At 47.7% G+C, this 17,896-nt stretch overlaps 1 protein-coding gene across 1 annotated transcript in view; it reads right to left on the bottom strand.

Annotated features, from left to right (window-relative positions):
• plxna1a (plexin A1a) overlaps positions 1-17,896 on the bottom strand; it is a gene marked incomplete at its 5' end in the record, with an annotated part of 177,351 nt that overhangs the window by 31,726 nt on the left and 127,729 nt on the right. Inside the window, 5 exons of the mRNA XM_035382246.1 lie at positions 1,284-1,420; positions 3,562-3,682; positions 8,585-8,736; positions 12,473-12,663; positions 15,201-15,297. Coding sequence (XP_035238137.1) covers positions 1,284-1,420; positions 3,562-3,682; positions 8,585-8,736; positions 12,473-12,663; positions 15,201-15,297 — 698 coding nt within the window. The remainder of the gene's footprint in view (positions 1-1,283; positions 1,421-3,561; positions 3,683-8,584; positions 8,737-12,472; positions 12,664-15,200; positions 15,298-17,896) is intronic.

Here is a 17,896-nt window from a genome sequence, read left to right as displayed (position 1 = left end):
TCGTGTAGAAGTTTACCACATCTGTGTTTGGTCCCCATAAATGCACTCTCATGTGAAACTTCTCTAGACAAACAACTACAATGTGAGCTAAAAAAAATAATAACGTGGATTGAACTGATGAGCTCAAATACAAACCAACAGAGTGATTTGAATCCAATCTGAAGTTACACTTAATCTGTACAAGCTCAGCTGAAGAAGACTCCTAATATAATCTAATTAAGATTTTTCCTTTTTTTTTAAGGGGTTAAAAATGAGGATTACAAAATTCAGTTGAACAAGGGGCACAGATTGAAATTAGCTGCCGAAAGTCATAAAAGTGCGACAACCCAACTTTTTGTTTTTGAAATGTTATGGCATGGCAGACTACCTGTCGCACACAGTGATTCTCATATTTTTTTATTTTATTTAAATTCCCTACATATTTTAACCATACAGAATTTAAAACCCTATCATTTAACAGGCACTTTTATCTCAATTTCCTTTGTGGCCTTAACACTTTTCTCAGAATACAGGGTTTTTAGATTTCCTTTCAATGCTTTCAGCCATTTAAAAACCATAACCCCTGCCAAACTTTAAATCACTTCCCCTTTTCTTCCAATGCGAAATGAACACTTTCTATTAATAAAAAATTTAAAGAATTAATTATCCTTGAACTGCTTTAATTCTCAAGGAAAATCCGCTCCACCAGGCAGCTCATCGAGTGGCAGTCCACCACGCCTCATGCCCCAAATACAGCAATTCACCATAAAAAACAGAGGTGCGGTAGAAACCTGCACAAGCTTCCTAAAAGGAACGATTAGCGATAGCAGTAGTAGCAGGCTTGGGGGAAGGGGCTAGCCTCAAAAGGAATGAGTAGCAATAGCATTAGCAGCAGGCTCGGGGGAGGGGCTTAACCTAAAAGGAATGAGTAGCATTAGCATTAGCAGCAGGCTTGAGGGGAGGGGTTCACACTAAAAGAAACGAGTAGCCCTAGCATTAGCAGCAGGCTCGGGGGAGGAGCTCACCCTGAAAGGAATGAGTAGCATTAGCATTAGCAGCAGGCTCGGGGTGAGGGGCTAGCCTTAAAAGGAATGAGTAGCATTAGCATTAGCAGCAGGCTTGAGGGGAGGGGTTCACACTAAAAGGCATGAGTAGCATTAGCATTAGCAGCAGGCTCGGGGTGAGGGGCTAGCCTTAAAAGGAATGAGTAGCATTAGCATTAGCAGCAGGCTCGGGGTGAGGGGCTAGCCTTAAAAGGAATGAGTAGCATTAGCATTAGCAGCAGGCTGGGGGGAGGGGCTCACCTCTCAAACTGGCAGGGGCGCAGGCCGATTTTGATGGACACGCCGCTTCCTGAGTTGAGGTCTTTCCCCTCGATGGTGATGCGGGTTCCCCCGGAAAGAGGGCCCTGCATGGGCTGCACCCGGGTGAAAAACGGGGTCTGGGATGGGCGGGGGGGGGGGCGCACATCAAACACACATAAAAACCATAAGATACAAGCTCAAATTTAACATCATTTCGCTGTTGTCTTTTTTCATTGTGTTTCACTATTGTTTTCGATCACCATCAGTCCAGATAGTTAAGAAATGGAATATACTACAATCTAACAAAAATCCATAGTATGTCTGCAAATGTACTTTAAAACATTCATTTCATTGCACGGTAATACAATAAAATTTCTGGAAGTGAACATAATTGCATTTTTTTTCTCTGAACACCGCGTGTGTCGTGTTGCGGTGCGCTGATAACATCTCTCGCTTCGCCCCCTTTTACTCTCGACATTTATGTGACATTCTGCGCCGCTTAGACACGCGCGACTCCGCCGCCGCGCCGCGCCGCGCATCCCGAATTAGCGTCTGCCGAGCCTCGCGTTTCACGGGACGCGGGGCCGCCGACGGCGAGCGCGAACGCGATGCCATTTTCCGCGCGAGCGGTCCCCCGGCGGAGCGGCGCAGTCGCTGGGATTGAATTAAATCGGGACGGAATGAAGACGGATTTGATTCGCCGGAGCACAAGCGGCGGCGTGCGCGTTTACGAGCGGAGGGGAGGGGGGGGGGGGAGAGGGGGGGGGGGGCAAAGCGCTTCCTGTAGGGGCTCTTACGAACGTCCCTGAAGGAGAATGAACGGAACGTGCCGGAGCGCGAGGAGAGAGCGACGCGAGCGCTGATTAAAATACCAGCGCGAGGCTCGGCGTGCTCAGAGCCTGGAGCCGCCGCTACAAATATGGGTATAAATCATGTGGGTTTGTGGGGGGGGGCGGTGCAGTGTAAACATGCGACTAAACATGCTTCATTACCCATATATTCTGGGTACAGTGCTCAGCATACGGAACAGTGCGAATGTTACAGCGCGTACGCTACAGTGTGTAAGGTACAGTGTGTAGGTTATACTGTGTACATTACAGCATGTAAAGTACAGTGCGTACGGTAGAGTGTGTACGGTATAGCGTGTAAGGTACAATGCATATGGTAAAGTGTGTAAGGTACAGTGTGTATGGTAAAGTGTGTAAGGTACAGTGCGTATGGTAAAGTGTGTACGGTATAGCGTGTAAGGTACAATGCATATGGTAAAGTGTGTATGGTAAAGTGTGTAAGGTACAGTGTGTATGGTAAAGTGTGTAAGGTACAGTGTGTATGGTAAAGTGTGTAAGGTAAAGTGTGTAAGGTACAGTGTGTATGGTAAAGTGTGTAAGGTACAGTGCGTATGGTAAAGTGTGTAAGGTGCAGTGTGTATGGTAAAGTGTGTAAGGTACAGTGTGTATGGTAAAGTGTGTAAGGTACAGTGTGTATGGTAAAGTGTGTAAGGTACAGTGTGTATGGTAAAGTGTGTAAGGTACAGTGCGTATGGTAAAGTGTGTAAGGTGCAGTGTGTATGGTAAAGTGTGTAAGGTACAGTGTGTATGGTAAAGTGTGTAAGGTACAGTGCGTACTGTGGCTGATCTATTGCTGTAGAGTCGACTGGACTGGGAAAAAAACCATAGAGACTGCGGCCTTAAGCCTGGTATAGATCAAACTGAGACAGTGCAGACAACACAGTCAGAGTGGAGACAGGGCAGTAAAGACGTAATGATGGTTAACACACACAAGCGCTGCTTTCACACGAGTTATGGGGAGTTCAGCAGATCCATCTCTATAGACCACCCTTCGGACACAATATTTGACAAATGGAGACCACAGCAGCCATCCGAAGATGTGTTACAACTCAGTGATTCTGACAAGGAAAAAACATGTCTTCCAAAAATTTTTCTAAATGTTTTCTAAAACTCTCAGTTTCTAAAACCTATCCGCTGAGTTTTTGATCTGAACCGGTCTTAAATCTACCCACTCCCAACCTTGTTCCACCCTTCCTCCACTCATCCCCCTCCCACTTGCCACCCATCCTCCACCCTAATTCCACCCTTCCTCCACCCATTTCCAGCCCTTCATCCACCTTGCCTCCACCCATCTCCCACCCGTCCTCCACCCTTCGTCCACCAATTTCCCACCCTTCGTCCACCCTTCCTCCACCCATTCTCAGCCCTAACTCCGCCCATCCCCCACCCTTCGCCCGGCCCCGCGGGGGCCCTTGCGGGGGGGCGCTCACCACGAAGGTGAAGGCCTTGGGGGAGAGGGCCCGGTACTCTGCCGCACAGCTCCCCACGCACACCTCCACCGCCGCGTCCTGGATACGGTAACCGGTGGCGTCGGCCAGCTGGCACACGATGCTGAGAGGGAGGGAGGGAGGGAGGGACAGGGAGGGGGGAGGGAGGGAGAGAGGGGGGGAGAGAGAGAGAGAGAGCAAAAGAGAGAAAGAGAGAGAGATCACATTGTTAATCATTTTATTATTTACATTATCAAATAATTAATCCATTTCAGTTTTGTGTTTCTGGAGATTCCGGTTCCAGTTTAAGTCTGTAACTAATTCTTTGCTGAACGCAAATGCAGCCCATAATACTGAGGGTATCAATGGTAATGTAATCGCTGGGTCTAATTTGTAAGATCTGACAAAGTGGCTTCTTGATCTCAACTGTTGTTTATGCTCAACAGTATGTACCTGTTACAAGCCATGCCAATAGAGTGCTTTAATTGGAAAGGAAATTGACAGGCTGGAGAGGGGGAGAGGGGGAGAGAGAGAGGGAGGGAAATGAAGCTACAGAGGACACACACATGTGGCTCGAGTGAACAGAGCTGAGGTGTGCGTTTGTGTCAGAGCATATGTATGTATGCGTTTGTGTGGAAAAAGTGCATGTAGAAGTATGTGATGTGACTGAGTATGTGTGTGAGTCTATGTGTTTGTGTGTGTATGTGTGTGTGTGTGTTCGTGTGTGCATGCGAGTGAGTGTATGTGTATGTGAGTGTGTGTGTGTGTGTGTGTGTGTGTGTGTGTACGTATGTTTGTGTGTGTGTGTGTGTGTGTGTGTGTGGGGTGTGAGGGGGAGGTTCTGCTTTCTCCCTGCAGGTGGCCGTACAGACAGACACGCTTGTACAGACAGACAGGCTTGTACAGACAGACACGCTTGTACAGACAGACACGCTTGTACAGACACACAGGCTCGTACAGACAGACAGGCTCGTACAGACAGACACGCTTGTACAGACAGACAGGCTTGTACAGACGGACACGCTCGTACAGACAGACAGGCTTGTACAGACAGACATGCTCGTACAGACAGACAGGCTTGTACACACAGGCTCGTACAGACAGACAGGCTCGTACAAACAGACAGGCTCGTACAGACAGACACGCTTGTACAGACAGACACGCTCGTACAGACAGACAGGCTTGTACAGACAGACGGGCTCGTACAGACGGACACGCTCGTACAGACAGACATGCTCGTACAGACACACAGGCCTGTACAGACAGACAGGCTCGTACAGACACACAGGCCAGTACAGGCAGAAACACTCGCGGGCACAAACATGGCCCGTTACGTTCACCCCGTCCCCCCCGCTCCCCCAGGCTTCCAGCTGGACCGCTATCGGTCCAAACAGACTGCTAGGTTAATTAAAATGTTTTAAGATCCGGACAGCGTGCATAATTGCATGTCCTTGCGGAAATTAAAACCGGGAGCAAATATCACAATAACCGTAACAAAGAAGAATGAAAGAAAGTTAATTTAAAATTAAAAATGAGAATCGGTACTACGGCTGGCTGTAAAGTGCTCTTTCAGCTGGGCCGTGCGTAAACAACTAGGGCCGTGAGAAGCAGGAAGTCTGAGGGCTGACAGAGCTCGGGTTCCACACAGTGTACGATAAGAAACCTCCACATCAACCCCAACCTCTCACCACCCCCAAAAATCCAGACTGTCTCCATATAAGCCATGAACTGCAATGACAGACAGGGCGTGTCAAACAGTTCCCTCTATGTAGTCTCTATAAGACAGTAATATGCCCCCTCCTCTATGTAGTCTCTATAAGACAGTAATATGCCCCCTCCTCTATGTAGTCTCTATAAGACAGTAATATGCCCCCTCCTCTATGTAGTCTCTATAAGACAGTAATATGCCCCCTCCTCTATGTAGTCTCTATAAGACAGTAATATGCCCCCTCCTCTATGTAGTCTCTATAAGACAGTAATATGCCCCCTCCTCTATGTAGTCTCTATAAGACAGTAATATGCTCCCTCCTCTATGTAGTCTCTATAAGACAGTAATATGACCCCTCCTCTATGTAGTCTCTATAAGACAGTAATATGCTCCCTCCTCTATGTAGTCTCTATAAGACAGTAATATGCTGCCTCCTCTATGTAGTCTCTATAAGACAGTAATATGCCCCCTCCTCTATGTAGTCTCTATAAGACAGTAATATGCCCCCTCCTCTATGTAGTCTCTATAAGACAGTAATATGCCCCCTCCTCTATGTAGTCTCTATAAGACACTAATACACCCTCTCCTCTATGTAGTCTCTATAAGACAGTAATATGCCCCCTCCTCTATGTAGTCTCTATAAGACAGTAATATGCCCCCTCCTCTATGTATTCTCTATAAGACAGTAATATGCCCCCTCCTCTATGTAGTCTCTATAAGACAGTAATATGACCCCTCCTCTATGTAGTCTCTATAAGACAGTAATATGCCCCCTCCTCTATGTAGTCTCTATAAGACAGTAATATGCCCCCTCCTCTATGTAGTCTCTATAAGACAGTAATATGCCCCCTCCTCTATGTAGTCTCTATAAGACAGTAATATGCCCCCTCCTCTATGTAGTCTCTATAAGACAGTAATATGCCCCCTCCTCTATGTAGTCTCTATAAGACAGTAATATGACCCCTCCTCTATGTAGTCTCTATAAGACAGTAATATGCTGCCTCCTCTATGTAGTCTCTATAAGACAGTAATATGCCCCCTCCTCTATGTAGTCTCTATAAGACAGTAATATGCCCCCTCCTCTATGTAGTCTCTATAAGACAGTAATATGCCCCCTCCTCTATGTAGTCTCTATAAGACAGTAATATGCTGCCTCCTCTATGTAGTCTCTATAAGACAGTAATATGCCCCCTCCTCTATGTAGTCTCTATAAGACAGTAATATGCTCCCTCCTCTATGTAGTCTCTATAAGACAGTAATATGCCCCCTCCTCTATGTAGTCTCTATAAGACAGTAATATGCCCCCTCCTCTATGTAGTCTCTATAAGACAGTAATATGCCGCCTCCTCTATGTAGTCTCTGTAAGACAGTAATATGCCCTCTCCTCTATGTAGTCTCTATAAGACAGTAATATGCCCCCTCCTCTATGTAGTCTCTATAAGACAGTAATATGCCCCCTCCTCTATGTAGTCTCTATAAGACAGTAATATGCCCCCTCCTCTATGTAGTCTCTATAAGACACTAATACACTCTCTCCTCTATGTAGTCTCTATAAGACACTAATACACCCTCTCCTCTATGTAGTCTCTATAAGACACTAATACACCCTCTCCTCTATGTAGTCTCTATAAGACACTAATACACCCTCTCCTCTATGTAGTCTCTATAAGACACTAATACACCCTCTCCTCTATGTAGTCTCTATAAGACAGTAATATGCAGCCTCCTCTATGTAGTCTCTATAAGACAGTAATATGCCCCCTCCTCTATGTAGTCTCTATAAGACAGTAATATGCCCCCTCCTCTATGTAGTCTCTATAAGACAGTAATATGCCCCCTCCTCTATGTAGTCTCTATAAGACACTAATACACCCTCTCCTCTATGTAGTCTCTATAAGACACTAATACACCCTCTCCTCTATGTAGTCTCTATAAGACACTAATACACCCTCTCCTCTATGTAGTCTCTATAAGACACTAATACACCCTCTCCTCTATGTAGTCTCTATAAGACACTAATACACCCTCTCCTCTATGTAGTCTCTATAAGACAGTAATATGCCCCCTCCTCTATGTAGTCTCTATAAGACAGTAATATGCCCCCTCCTCTATGTAGTCTCTATAAGACAGTAATATGCCGCCTCCTCTATGTAGTCTCTATAAGACAGTAATATGACCCCTCCTCTATGTAGTCTCTATAAGACAGTAATATGACCCCTCCTCTATGTAGTCTCTATAAGACAGTAATATGCCCCCTCCTCTATGTAGTCTCTATAAGACAGTAATATGCCCCCTCCTCTATGTAGTCTCTATAAGACAGTAATATGACCCCTCCTCTATGTAGTCTCTATAAGACAGTAATATGCTCCCTCCTCTATGTAGTCTCTATCAGACAGTAATATGCCCCCTCCTCTATGTAGTCTCTATAAGACAGTAATATGCCCCCTCCTCTATGTAGTCTCTATAAGACAGTAATATGTCCCCTCCTCTATGTAGTCTCTATAAGACAGTAATATGCCACCTCCTCTATGTAGTCTCTATAAGACAGTAATATGCTGCCTCCTCTATGTAGTCTCTATAAGACAGTAATATGCCCCCTCCTCTATGTAGTCTCTATAAGACAGTAATATGACCCCTCCTCTATGTAGTCTCTATAAGACAGTAATATGCCCCCTCCTCTATGTAGTCTCTATAAGACAGTAATATGCCCCCTCCTCTATGTAGTCTCTATAAGACAGTAATATGACCCCTCCTCTATGTAGTCTCTATAAGACAGTAATATGCCCCCTCCTCTATGTAGTCTCTATAAGACAGTAATATGCCCCCTCCTCTATGTAGTCTCTATAAGACAGTAATATGCCCCCTCCTCTATGTAGTCTCTATAAGACAGTAATATGACCCCTCCTCTATGTAGTCTCTATAAGACAGTAATATGCCCCCTCCTCTATGTAGTCTCTATAAGACAGTAATATGCCCCCTCCTCTATGTAGTCTCTATAAGACAGTAATATGCCCCCTCCTCTCTATAAGACACTAATTCACCCTCTCCTCTATGTAGTCTCTATAAGACAGTAATATGCCCCCTCCTCTATGTAGTCTCTATAAGACACTAATACACCCTCTCTTCTATGTAGTCTCTACGTAGGGGGCGGAGCCTCACCGCTCTGCGCTGATGTACTTAAAGGTCAAAGGTAAAGGGGGGCGGAGCCTCACTGCTCTGCGTGGGGGTGGAGACTCACCGCTCTGCGCTGATGTACTTAAAGGTCAAAGGTAAAGAGGGGGTGGAGCCACACTGCTCTGCGAGGGGGCGGAGACTCACCGCTCTGCGCTGATGTATTCCTCCTCGAGGGGCTGGCACGGCACTTTGCCCAGGCGCACCCCGTTCTGGATGTCCGGGAAATGCAGGCCCAGGTTCTCCCCAGTGATGGTGAGCAGCGTGCCCCCCTGCCTGGGCCCCGTCTCCGGGGACAGCTGCAGAGAAAGCGAGGGGGAGAGGGAAAGACTTCTCAAACATACATTTTTCATGCTGACCTTGCATGTATCTGTCCACATGTATTACAGTTCTCTTTATAGCTGTAGTTCAGATGTACAGTAACACCTCTGATAAAGCATAAAGGATCATAACATAACATAACGATGACAACAGGCCATTCAGCCCAACAATGCGGCACACCATGTTCCTACTGCTAAAGTGTACCTAGTTCTCGCTTTACCTACAAACTAGATAGTATCCAGCACTGTATCGAGCCTGGTCTCGACACGACCAGAGATTATGCCTCTATGACACGACATACTACTCGGTGTGAAAAAGTACTTCCCAGTGTTTCTGTGGAATTTACCTTTTGTTAATTTCCATTTACGCCCCCTTGTTCTACTGACAGACCTCTGAGAGTCAGAGTGGGAGTGGGTAACAGAGACAGGACCAGGTAGGGGCTAGCGCTGGACCCAGGCGTGGAGAGCGGTCATGTTCAGGTCGTGGAGTCAGCCATGACGGTCCTAAACGCTCCAGCGTACAGCACAGCTGCGGCTGTCCCTCCCCTCCCGTCCCCCACCCTTCCCTTCCCTTCTAGCCCCGCCCCTAGAACGCAAAGCTCCGCCCCCCTCAGAACGAGGGTTGCGCGCACCGGGTCAAAAATTCCCCTCTCCACCCCCCCAGTCTCGCCCCACCCCCACACGGAGAGCCCCCAAACATCTGACAGCGCTGGTTTTAATGGAGAGTAATGTCCCTTCGCTGTAGAGCGGTGGAGCGGAGCGCAGGGGCGAAAGCCCACCGTTCTCGCCCCCCGCCCGCTCCCCCCACTCCCCTCCCCTCCCCTCCCCCACCCCTCCACACTCCTTAATTGAAACTTATTACCCTGCTGTGGAGAGTGCGGGCCGCGGGGATAATGTGATTTATTTAGCCGAATTATTCCTCATAAAAGGGACAGGTGTGGCGTGACAAAACAAATATGGAGACTGATGTGGCGTGCCGATCGGCGGCGGTAACAACAATCACGATGTAATTATGGGTAATTTCACAGCTCGGCTGCTTCCCCGTTCACCCGCCCGCCGCCGCCGCCGCCGCCGCGGTCCGAGGGGGAGGTGGAAATAACGGGCGGGGCGGGGCGGCCGCTCCCACGCCCATTTACCGCCGCGGGCCCGGATAGCGCTAACGCTACTGTCGTTAGCGAGGAGCTCTTAACGGCGGCCGCGCCGTTGCCGGGAGACCGCCGCGGTCACACAGCGACGCGCCCGAGGGCCGCCGGAGCGAGGGCACCCGGGGCGAATGTCACAGGGAGGAAGTGCCACGCCCGCAAAGGGCCACGCCCAGTCTGAAACAGCGCCGGCGTGCCCTGTCGTGAGGTGTGAGGTGTGCTGCAGACAGACACACCAAAAACAGACAGCCTGGGGCAGGAATGCACCTGTGTGTAAGCGTGTGTGTGTGTGTGTGTGCGTGAGCATATGTGTGTGTGTGTGTGTGTGTGTGTGTGTGAGCGTGTGTGTGTGTGTGTGTGCGTGTGTGTGAGCGTGTGTGTGTGTGTGAGCGTGTGTGTGTGTGAGAGCATGTGTGTGAGTGTGTGTGTGTGTGTGTGTGTATGTATGTGAGCATGTGTGTGTGTGTGTGTGTGTGTGTGTGTGTGTGTGTGTATGTGTGTGTGTGTGTGTGTGTGTGTGTGTGTGTGTATGTATGTGAGCATGTGTGTGTGTGTGTGTGTGTGTGTGTGTGTGTGTGTGTGTGTGTGTGTGTGTATGTGTGTGTGTGTGTGTGTGTGTCTGTATGTGAGCGTTTATTTCTGTACCTTCATTTAAACGAGGTCAGTGGGTACAGAAGTTAATGTTGTTAAGTGCTGAGAATCTGTGGTCATTTATGCAGGTACACTGAAAGGTGCCAAACTCCAGGTGCTGTATAGGTACGGGCCATGATCCGCCAAGCCGTACGTTTCGCTGCACTGACGTGACATCAGGCACACTCCCGCTCGCTGAGGCCGGGGCCTTTCAGGAGTACGTCGCCCCCTACCTTCCCGCTGCAGAAATGCAGCTGCTGTCTGTTCTGATATCTCCCCGGGGCAGATTGCTGCTCCCCTGCAGTTCTATTTCTATCGTTAAGTCAATTGTATTCTCACTTATTTTGTGGGGAAAAAAAAGCACCGCATGTTCAGTCAGCACAGCTCTCCCCCTTCCTCCCTCTCTCTCTCTGTTGTTCCCCTCTTTTTCGCTCATGTACACAAATATTTTATATATGCAAACAGAGTCTCAGTTACTGAGTCTCACAGACATTCACACACACACACAGATTATCTTACCCACTGCTGTATGACTCCACAGTGCATATATTAATGTGGAAGTAAGTCTATTTAAATTTCTTACAAAGTCCATTGAAATTTCCATATTTCTTACTAACATTTTTGTCATGAAAATCATGAAATGCTTTCAAGAGACACGTAAACATTCATAACAATGCACGCACGCACGCACGCACACACACACACACACAAGCACTCATTTACACACACACATACACTGAAACACTCATACATAGGCACACACACACATACATCAATTAAAGCACTTGTGTTGCTCAATGTCACTACTTAAAAGGAAGTCAGTTGGATAACTGATTTCATATTAATTTAAATTCAAGTGTTGACACCAGAGCTGGCTCTAAGGTATGTGTCTGTATGTGTTGTGTGTGTGTGAAAGAGAGCAAGAAAAATAGTGAAAATACATGCATGTGTGTGTGTGCCAAAAACAGAGAAAGAGTGTGAGTGTGTGCGTGTGTGTGCCTGAGTGCATCTGCGTATATGGGCATCTAAGGAAACTGAGTCGTGTGTCTGCAAGTGAGATGTGCAGTTAAATGAGATGGAGAATCTCTCATTTCAATTAACTGGGTTTTCACCAGAGGAAATATGTGAAACAGAGCTGTGTCAATTGAAGTTCCTTTCTGGTAACTTAGTACAGACCAGAGCAGTGCTATAACACTGTTATTACACAGAACAGCGCTATTACACTGTTACTACAGACCAGACGAGTGCAACATCACTGTTACTACACAGAACAGTGCTATAACACTGTTACTACACAAAGCAATGCTATAACACTGTTACTACACAGAACAGAGCTATTACACTGTTACTACACAAAACAGTGCTATTACACTGTTACTACACAAAGCAATGCTATTACACTGTTACTACACAGAACAGAGCTATAACAGTTACTACACAGAGCAGCGCTATTGCACTGTTACTACACAGAACAGAGCTATAACACTGTTACTAGCGGGCCACAGTGGTGCTATTACACTGCTACTAAAGGACAACAGCAGTGCTATTACACTGTTATTACAGACCAGAACAGCACTATTGCACTGTTATTACAGACTAGAGCAGCGCTATTACACTATTACCACAGACCAGAACAGCACTATTTCAGTTACACAGACCAGAACAGCACTATTTCAGTTACACAGACCAGAACAGTACCATTACACTGTTACTACAGACCAGAGCTGGATGTGAATGCATGCTTGCGCGTCTGTGTGCTGATCTCGGACAAGGGTGTGAGCATATGCTTGCTGGATACTGGTATGGGCTGTGGCAGCACATTTCTCCCCTTGGCGATTCTGGGGTGCATTCAGTGTCTATTCTCACACTGGTGATTTTGGGGTGCATTCAGTGTTTGTTCTCACACGTGGTGATTTTGGGGTGCGTGCAGCGGCTGTTCTCACCTTGGCGATTTTGGGGTGCGTGCAGCGGCTGTTCCCCGCCGCGGCGTGCATCCAGGAGCTCTCCAGGGGGGCGCACTCCTGCCGGAGCGAGCACTTCCTCTCCTGGACGCACCAGCCGCACTCGAACTGCGGGTCGGCCTTCAGGCACATGCCACAGCTGTCCCGCAGGGCGTAGCACTTATACAGGTGAGCTAGGAGAGAGGAGAGAGAGAGAGCAGAGAAGGAGAGAGAGGGAGAGAGAAACGGGTTTGAGTATGTTTGCAGTGAAGGAAGCGGAACTTGAAAAAACAGAGTGAGGAAAAAGTGCGTTTTTCGGATACGAGGCGAGATCCTCCATCTCCAGAGCCTCGCACCCCGGTGACAAACGGCTGCCGTCAACGCCGTGCGTGAGCAGATGGCCGACGGAGAAACGCCAAAGCGCCGGTATCAGACGGAAAATAAAGTCTCAAACCAACAACGATAACTAATTGTGTGTACATGGAAGTTTCGTAGCTCCTGTAACTCTAAGAGGATATTGTGTACATGGAAGTTCCATAGCTCCTGTAACTCTTAGAGAATATTGTGTGTACATAGAACCTTCGTAGCTCCTGTAACTCTTAGAGGGTATTGTGTACATGGAAGTTCCGTAGTTCCTGTAACTCGTAGAGGATATTGTGTACATGGAAGTTCCATAGCTCCTGTAACTCTGAGAGATATAATCTTTTTTCTGCAGGAGGCAGTGAGAATGCGGAGAGCACGACGTGTGGGGTTCTGGGCAGCTGTGGAACTTCAAAGGAGCTCGTTCACCACGGCCTGCCACTAATCTGATCTGTCGCGGCTGAGCTCGAGTAGCCCCGCGCTAATTAAACTGAACTAAATTAATGATTTAATTACATTAACATATCCCTGCTACAACCAGGCACGACCTCCCCAGGCCAGCAGCGGAGATGGATCACTCAGAAAGAGTTCAGAGGGAGAGATAGGGTAGGGGAGACAGAGAAGGGGAGGGATGAGAGAGGGAACGAGACACGGTGAGAAAGGAAAATGGGAAAAAATACAGAAGGGAGAGAGAGAGAGAGAGAGAGACAGAGAGAGAGAGAGAGAGAGAGAGAGAGAGAGAGAGAGAGAGAGAGAGAGAGAGAGAGAGAGAGAGAATACTAGGAGGAAAGCCTGAGAAAAACAAGGCATAATGACTGTAAGAGGGAAAAGTCGACAAGGAGCTGAAAAAAGAAGGACGGCACGCGTGCGAGAAAGACCACAGAAAGCAGCAGAGGGAGCACTCAGAAGGACCAATCACAGCAGGCAGAGCAGTTTTAAGGTTTCTGGCGTCTGCCAGGTTTCTAAATATGGAACACTCAGACTGCGCCGCCAATTCCGCGGCGACAGAAACTTGTTTTTTTTCCTCCAGACGGACCTCAGAACTGTCGTCGGCTCCCCCCCACCCCCCCCCCCCCCCCCCCCCCCCCGTACGCAGCGAGAGGAGCGAGGCGCTGGCCGGCGCAGGTTTTTGGGGGCCATTTTGGGGGGTTTGTTCTCTCATCTATAAGAGAAGCGAGCTCCCCGCAGCAGCGATTCATCAACGGCATTAATGAGCGCGCACTATTTCAGGGGTAATTATTCACCGCGGCCTTCTGTGCTGTGACTTTACACTGACTGTCCTCCCCTCCCCCCGGGGTGGCTGCGGTGGGGTGGGGGGGTGGGGTGGAGTGGGGGGGGGGGGGGGGGGGGGGGGGGCACACAGACAGACAGGAAGGCCAGCAGCTGCAGGTACAGGAGCTCAGACAACGTGCCCTTTTAGAGGTCAGAGTCAGAAACGAGCAGGTGAACAGTGTAGCGAACCGCGCAGGTGAGGTGGTCCGGTTGGGTCCTCAGTCTCCGCCAGCCTTGCCAAATGGGTTGGGATACGCATTTGAACCCAAATCAGACAGAAAAGGCAGGGGAACTCAAGTGAACTTTTTACAACCGGGATTTGGCTAATGCTGCAAAGCTGGAGGACGATACTGACGACCCTGTTCACAATTAACCGTTTAAATTCGCTTCCAAAGTTACACATGCCTGCATTCTCCCCCAGTCAGAGAGAAAGACTTCAGACAGACACTATCTGTGTGTTGATAGACACTCCCTTTGGATACTCTGCGTGTAATAGACACTTCATGTGTATCAGACATTTCCTGTCTGTTAGAGACACCTCAGATATTTCCTACAGTAGTAGAGACATTTCCTGTGTACCAGAAAGACACTTCCCATGGGGTAGACAGAAACTTCCTGTGTTAGAGGACCACTTCCTCTCATAATGCAGAAGTGCAGTGCTCTTCCCGTCTTATGTATTTAGTCTCGCAGTACCAGTAACAGTGTTGGAATCATCTTTGCTACCACTGACTTACATTTGAGTTTTTTTGCCTTTTCTGAGTCAGTGTTAGTGATTACATAATGGCAAGCCAACTTGACTTTTAGGCCAATTCAAACGACAAACCAGACAATGTCACAGCGTGTGTAAAAGTGAAAGTTCCAGTTGAAAAAAAGGCGTGTGAAATGGTTTTCATGCCTGTTACCTGGGATAGAAAGGGGTCAGAGAGATTGGGCTGAGGGACGAATAGGGCTCATGAGATGGGGTGAGGGAGGGGGTGGCGAGTCACGGTTACCTCTGATATTTTAGATGTTACCTTGGACACTGTAGAGGTTACCTTGGTTATTTCAATGGTTTACTATGGAGATCAGAGTGGGTACCTTTGAAACTATGGTGGGTTACCTTGGATATTGTAGGGGTTGTCGATGACAAAGTTTCCATTCCACACCACGGACAGGTCCACCGGCAGGTCACTGATGTCATTCCCGTCATAGTCATACTGGAAGACACAAGCAAGGCAGGCTCCAATCAGAACAGCGGAAGCAGTTTAAAACTGACTGAAGTAGTAAAAAGTCACACAATGCCCACTGAGCTCCTCCCCCTGTGTTGCTTGCTCCCGTGGCTGCTGACTGGCGGTCAGAGCTGGGCGGGTCCAGAACAGCCAGGCCACACCCCCTTAAGCACATCGCACACCTACAGAGAGCCCGGCTCATTCTTTGGATCAGAAGTGCACTGATGCAGTGCAGTTTCACTGACCTATATTACATGCGGACTGGCTGGCGCAGCAAACTCAGTCAATCGGACAAGCCATCCGGATCATGTAAAGACCAGAGAATCTATCACTAGAGCTTCAGCTGAGAGTTACTCTGCCACTGGACTGGCTTTCTGCACTTAGCAGGACTACATCACACACCATCCATGCACAGTTGACCTTCCTTAGCAGAACTCCACCACACAGCATCCATCTACTGGTGACCTTCCTTAGACTGACTACATCACACACCATCCATGCACGAGTGACCTTCCTTAGCAGAACTACACCACACAGCATCCATCTACTGGTGACCTTCCTTAGACAGACTACATCACACACCATCCACGCACAGGTGACCTTCCTTAGCAGAACTCCACCACACAGCATCCATCTACTGGTGACCTTCCTTAGACTGATTACATCACACACCATACGTGCACGGGTGACCTTCCTTAGCAGAATTACAGTACACACCTATCACCTACCACTGACCTTCCTTAAAATGACTACATCAGAAACCATCCATGCACAGGTGACCTTCTTTGACACCCAGACAAAAACCCCTCTGTGAAATGGGACCAGGGAGGAGAAAACATCAGCCGTAAGCATGTTTTCCAGCGCATCAAACCCAGCTTTGCCGCGTATTACTGCTTTACCCTTGAAGCAGAACAGTTTTCAGTGGTAAGAAGCGACCCGATTGGCTCGGCGGTGGGCCATGTATTCCAACCCCCTCCCCCCCAGACAACCTGTTGTGTGCGGTAGGGATGTCCTGGATTGGTATTGGCTCATGATACCACCACATTTTAAGGATCGGGCCTCAGCTAGGACACGTCGCTAGGCGCATCGCCCCCGTGAACAAGCACTCCCCATTCGCCACCACGAACGAAGCGGTTGTCTATGAAACTAACCGCTATCTGCAGCAAATGTCTGCTGAGTGGAACTTTCACAAAGTGGAATCCCAAAGCAGTCCCATGACCGCTTTGCAATGCCAGAGTTTCAAGAGGAGGCATTAGCACAGCCTCTTGACAAAAAGAATTTCGTAAAGCACCTGAAGAAACGCTGCTCCGACTTCTCGTGATTCACCCAAAACAAGACCGCAGCTGAGCAGAGAACACTGGAGGATACTTTTAAAAGACGGGAAACGTTTCCACAAGAAGGCGACAAGGCCAAAAAAATAACAGAGAGGACAACTGAATTCATTGTGCTAAAAAGATATCTCACTTTGGTATTACGCAATCGATTTTGTGAAGCCATCCCGTTGTCTTTTTTTTTTTTAGCATGAATTCTAGCAGCATCGGCTGTCCTTTCTGACTGTTAACATCATGGCCGTTCCTCCTGGTTGTCAGGCTTCCAGTTAACTAATTTATTTTATGGACCTCACCAAAATGAACAGTTCCAAAGCACAAAACAACTACTGATGATAATACAACAATGCAATGTTTTTCTCTTAATCAATGGTAACTTCTTTTGAGCTAATAAGCTTTTTTTTAGGGCTAGGTTAACTATACTGTAGAGAAATTATTTTCAGAGAGGCTACTGCATTAATACAAGTAGTTCGATTTATTTTTGTTATGACGTAAGCATACACAATGACTGTACTTGGCTGAGGTATTCTATAATAGATTCTATAGGCCAATTAGCTGCACTAGAAATTATTTGCTTCCTCCCAGGTTGCAGAAACTATAGCTCTCCATATAATCCAGGACAGCCTACATCATTTAGTTAAAATAACACAACTTTTTTCTCGATGTTTTTCATTAATAAGGCAATAAAACATTGAAAGTACATCAGATATCAAAACATAATTTCTGACATTCGTTCTCTCTTTTATCGATCTATTCCCCGTAGTTAGCTTGTACTTTAAAGCTAATAATTTCGGCGAAGAAACACCCCAGCTCAAGACCAGCAGTTTCAGTACTCCTCTGGTACCCCAGAGAGATTAATGAACACTGTCAGTTAGGCCAATTAAAAGCACAATGCCCAATTAAAGAAGACCACTAAACAAGCCTGCTAGACTGGGGGGGGGGGGGGGGGGGGGGTCAGACCACACAACCACAGAGCCCTGCCCTTCCCACCTCAAATACTCACTAACATGATGAGGACATGAAGCACACACACATACACACGCATGCATGCACAAACACACACATACGCACACATGCATGCAAACACGAGGAGGGGGTGTTCAATCAGTGCACAGGAAACCATAAGTATGGTGTTTCAAATAGGACATGCTACCAATATCACTCAGCTCAAAGTACAGAGAGACAGGAGAGAGACAGAGAGAGAGAGAGAGAGAGAGAGGGAGAGAGAGAGAAGGGAGGAGTATTCCAAACGAGGGGAG

This window comes from Anguilla anguilla, chromosome 11 (genome assembly GCF_013347855.1).
Source record: "Anguilla anguilla isolate fAngAng1 chromosome 11, fAngAng1.pri, whole genome shotgun sequence".
Taxonomy (NCBI): Eukaryota; Metazoa; Chordata; class Actinopteri; order Anguilliformes; family Anguillidae; genus Anguilla; species Anguilla anguilla.
The sequence above is the reverse complement of the archived record's forward strand: the minus strand, read 5'-3'. Positions and strand labels throughout refer to the sequence as shown.